The 4827-nt window shown below is 41.7% G+C and overlaps 1 protein-coding gene across 1 annotated transcript; it reads right to left on the bottom strand.

Annotated features, from left to right (window-relative positions):
• Positions 1-283: 283 nt before the first annotated feature.
• LOC137745941 (Leucine-rich repeat protein kinase family protein) lies at positions 284-4061 on the bottom strand. The gene is made up of 2 exons (XM_068485974.2): positions 2510-4061; positions 284-1273 (listed from the first exon to the last, which is right to left on the bottom strand). The coding sequence occupies exons 1-2, from the start codon at positions 3819-3821 to the stop codon at positions 636-638; spliced, it is 1950 nt and encodes a 649-aa protein (XP_068342075.2). The 5' UTR covers positions 3822-4061; the 3' UTR covers positions 284-635.
• Positions 4062-4827: the final 766 nt, after the last annotated feature.

Below are 4827 nucleotides of genomic sequence, written 5' to 3'. Positions count from 1 at the left end.
AATGAATGATTAGACGTTTAAAGAGGCAAAAAGTATGAATTGATACAATTTAAAAAAAAAAAAAAAAGTGCAATTCGAACTCATGTGATGGCATTTCATGAGCTTATTATGAACCGTAGTTATTTACAAGTATAAACAACAGTTATGTTATGTGCTACATCAGTTGGTATAAAAAATTTAGGACGATAGTTGGTGCCCTTTAATAGTCCACTCCATAAAATAAAATGAATGTCCTTTACCCTAAACCACATTAGCAATTAGCAAACATAACGAAGAACACAGGTGCTAATCAACATTAACCATTCGAAATTTCAACTTGAGCAAAAGCAGGGATTGAGAACAGGGCAAAAACAAGTCCTAAAGAAGAGAAACGAAGGGCGAAAATACTCTTCTCGTCCCGTTCCACCAGAATGCCGGCAACCTAAGAACATGTCGGTCCCTGTTGAATTCATCATCTTCAAACAAGCAATAATTCAACTACACAACACATATGATACATCCAACCCATTAAGCTAATGGATTTCCTAACAGTGATCGACTCGACAAAAACACTGAAACGCCCATCTGAGACCATTTTCAGCACCATAACAAAATCCCGGATGAGCAGTGTCAGCTTTACATTCTGTTTTTCTCTCTTAACATTGCAATTTGAGGCGATCAAGACTCTCGGAGACAGTTTTCATCCTAGGACGCAGTTCGGGGTCAAGCTCAGTGCAATTTAGGGCAATGTGAAACGCTTCGACAACTTGCTTCTTTGCATAAACTTCTTGCAGAAGTACAGGGTCTATGATCTCAGACAAGGGGCGCTCATCTCTGAATGTCTTCCTGACTAGGCTCTCAAGTCCCTTGCCACCATTTTCGATCCCCTCATCTGGCAACCTACCAGTCAGGATCTCCAAGAGCACAATTCCAAAGGAGTACACATCACATTTCTGAGTTAACTTGCTCCTAGAAATTCGAGCCTCGGGTGCCAAGTAAATGGTTGAAGAAGTTGGAACAACCAAACCAGAGGCCGCAATGGATTCGTTTGAGTTCTGTCTTCTGGATGCTGAAGTGGTGAACTTTGAGGTACCCAACATAAGACGTGCCAATCCGAACCCGGATATGTAAGGTTGGAGATCATTGTTGAGAAGGATCTTTGTCGATTTAATGTTTCCATGAACATACCTTCGAGTGCTGTGTTCGTGTATGTACATCAAACCCCTTGCAGTCCCCTGAGCAATTTTTAACCTTGCCGTCCATGGCAAAGGCGGCAAAGAGTTGGATGGTCCCCCTGCAATAAATTACATGACCACACAAGTTTGAGCATATTTGAACATTTTATGTCACTATATTGCATGAGAAAAACATATGTTAAAATATTTGGAGGTAAAATCTTCATCAACTGAATGTTTCATTGTGCAATAAACACACAGAGAACTAACTTCCGCACACCCGTGTTCATTTTTGTCCCTCAACTCTCATTTGATTTACTTAGTCCCACGGCCAAAAAATAACAGGGGTGTGCAGAGGGGAAAACGGCATACGAAAATCACTTCCCAAAGGACACAAAACAAATACCGTATATATGTGTAGACTGTTTCAAATTATAAAAATGTTGCTCCAGAATTGCAGTGGCCCAAATTACTTGAAATTGCATATTAAAAACTCTGAAAACTTGTCAGTCTTGCTGAAGGAGTCTTAATTAAATAACTTTAATAATAGGACCACAAGTGTATGATTTGAAGAGTGAATAAATGTCTAGCTAACATGCATTTCTGAGGAGATTAACCTATTCTGAACCAGTTGAGACAAAACACACTGCAATATTTTCGGTGCGCAAGCAGTAACACAAGAAAATATTCTAAAGTATTGCACGTCACGGGAAAAATTTCGGGTGCAACCGGGTGCCTATCTCTTTCATCACATGACACGTAAAGAAAAACAGTTATGCATGCATATGAGGATAAGGACGACGAAAAATGATGTCAAACTCAAATGCACTTCAAAATATTGATTGTATATGGCATCTGTAAGGTTTTAACTATCAATAAACGTTGGGACTCATCGTATCATTGTCTGAAATGTTTTACTTTTTAACTCTGAAAAGATAGCTAGTCTGCCAACAACAGAATGAGGACTTGTTTGGCAGGGATATACCGGCATGGTGATATCTCATGTCGTTGATGCAAGGATGTCGAGACAACATCTCCTTGTGTCCTAGTATTATTGACAAGAGGACATCGTCGTGACAATATACTCGTGTCATGCAAATCATTTCCCGTATGATAGCATTACTGAAAGCTTAGTATAGAACACAAACAAATTTTCTTTTAACAAATAGTAGTAACTTTCAATGAGCTTGTAACTCAAGTAATTAATATTTACTACACCCGAGGTCATGATCACCTCGACCCGTATTATATTATGTAGATCCCGCTTTACCAAAGATTATATTCAAATAAAAAAAGGCCAAAGATTTGAAAATAAAATTAAAAAAAAAAAAAAAACAAAGGGAGGGTGAATTTACCATGAAGTGCATTGTACAGGCTGCCATTGCGAATGAAATCAGTAACCAGAAGTTTCTCATCATTCGCGTAGTAGTATGCTCTCAGGCGCAATATATTGGGGTGGACCACCTTCCCTATCGCCTCCACCTCAGCCTCAAACTCCTTCAACCGCCACGTGGCATCACCCTCGCTCAGCCTCCTCACGGCCACAACCGACGGCGCTGCACCAGGTCCCTTCCCGCCACTCCCGGCGACTACCCTGTACGTAATCCCACTCCTACTCTTCCCCACCACGTACGCCGATGCCCTCAGCAAATCCTCCAATTCCAACCCGAATCCCTCGTCCACCACCACGAATTTACCATTTTGCCCTTCCCCCTCTTCCACCACCACCTCAGCTACTTCCCTTACCACTTTCTCCCTTCCCGTTTTGCCCTCCTTGGTCCTGCTTCTTATCCGAAACAGCCACACCGATACCGAGACGGCCCCGATCACCACCGAAACGCCCGAAATTATCGGAACCGTCACCGAACCGCCGCTCCGATTTTCCCTCTCTTCCACCCCGCGGACTAGACTCGGATCCAGGTCGATGGGTTTAACATCCTGACCTCCGCTTTTCGAGGAATTAAGGTTTTGAGCTTCCGGGCACGGAATATCCAACGGAAACCCGCAGAGGCTAGGGTTTCCAGAAAACGCGGTGGGGCCCTGGTTCGCCAGCGAGCCCACCTGAGGCACTTTTCCGGTGAGGTTGTTGTGCTGGAGGTCCAGGCTCACGAGCACCGGAATCCTTCCGTACGATGCCGGAACTTCGCCGGAGAAATTGTTGTAAGAGAGGTTCAGGGTTCCGGCGAGGGAGGGAAGCTCGGCGAGAGACTCGGGGAGTGAGCCGTTGAGGAAATTGGAGGACAAGTCGAGGTGCTTCAGGGCCTTGAGGGCTCCAATTTGCGCCGGGACTGGGCCCACGAGGGAGTTGTGGGAGAGGTCCAGAGTAATGAGGGCGGTGGCGTTGAATAGGTGGGCAGGGATGGGCTTGGAGAAGTTGTTGTTGGAGAGGCTGAGTCGCTTGAGCGAGTCGAGGTGGCCGAGCTCGGAGGGAATGTAGCCGGTGAGGCGTTTGTTGGCGAGGAGGAGGTCGGTGACTCGGTTGCGGGTGCAGACGACGCCGTGCCAGTGGCAGGGAGTGGGATCGGATTCCGACCAGGAGTCGAGGATCCCGTTCGGGTCGGTTTCGATTGCGGATTTGAGTGCGAGGAGGGAGAGCCCATCTGGGTTGAGACAGAGAACCACGTCAGGAACCAGAAATAGAGCAATATGCAGCAAAAGAAGCATCATTTTGTTTCTTTCAATTTTTGGGAAATTGGCAATGCCACTCTACATATATATCATTCTCTCTCCGTGGAGTTGCAGAGAGACTGGAAGAAGAAGAAGAAGAAAAGAAGAAGGGGTTTTAGAGCTTGAGTTTGAATTTGTGGAGAATTGTTTAATTCGAGGGGAGGTTTGAATTTTTCTGACCAGTGTTGTACTACTCAGCACAGCAGCACCTGCAAATCCCCATAATTTCTAACATTTTTTATTTAATTTATTTTTGTTTTTTTTTTATCTATACTCACTTTCTGCTTTAACTAATTAAAAAAAATGTCAATCAATAGTAGGTAAATTAAATAATGTATTACAATGATAAATAAATAGATTAATCAACACTCAAGTATTAATTTAATTATTAACTTTCATTTCATTTAGCTTACAAATTTAATATACAAAGATCATGTGACATTTTAATTGGGATAAATAAAAGAAATAAGTATAAAGAGTACTGATTAGTGAGTAACTAAGTATTATCACATTTAAAATTTTTGGTGGTTAATCTTTCGAAAAATTAAGAACAAATTAAAACGTGATTAAAGTTTGTCAGTTTCAAACAAAACAAGCAATAGGGGAGGGAGGAATGAGAAGATTTGTGAATTTTGGGATTGGATATACAACTATTCCCCTTGTTATTATTAGCTTATTTGTTTTTAAGATAATGGGATTATGTTATATCATATTCCCACTTGCAATTGTCATTACCGTTGTGCCCAAATTCAAATCCAAGGTTAAAGGTCAAAGTGACATTGAGAATTTTATGTATTTGATTAAGTTTAACATCATCACTACTTTCGCACAACTTGATCTAAAAATTAGAAATTATGAATAATAAATTTGATACCAAATGAATAATAAATTCGATACCAAATATTATGTTGCTCAATTAGGCGTCTTAGCTAGGGCCCCCCAATTCATTATTTCGCCCATATCATTACCATGAAATATTTGTAAACTTATACCAAATATTATGTTG

This window comes from Pyrus communis, chromosome 12 (assembly GCF_041283825.1).
Source record: "Pyrus communis isolate YQ-2024b chromosome 12, ASM4128382v1, whole genome shotgun sequence".
Lineage (NCBI taxonomy): Eukaryota > Viridiplantae > Streptophyta > Magnoliopsida > Rosales > Rosaceae > Pyrus > Pyrus communis.
This window is presented reverse-complemented; position numbering and strand designations above follow the sequence as displayed.

What these genes read in the sequence shown, in the direction of transcription:
- LOC137745941 (XM_068485974.2), bottom strand. Translation starts at nt 3,821, where the DNA reads ATGATGCTTCTTTTGCTGCATATTGCTCTATTTCTGGTTCCTGACGTG. An exon ending in CCTGTACAATGCACTTCATG is followed by an intron (nt 1,274 to 2,509) that starts GTAAATTCACCC and finishes AATTTATTGCAG; the next exon opens with GGGGACCATCCAACTCTTTG.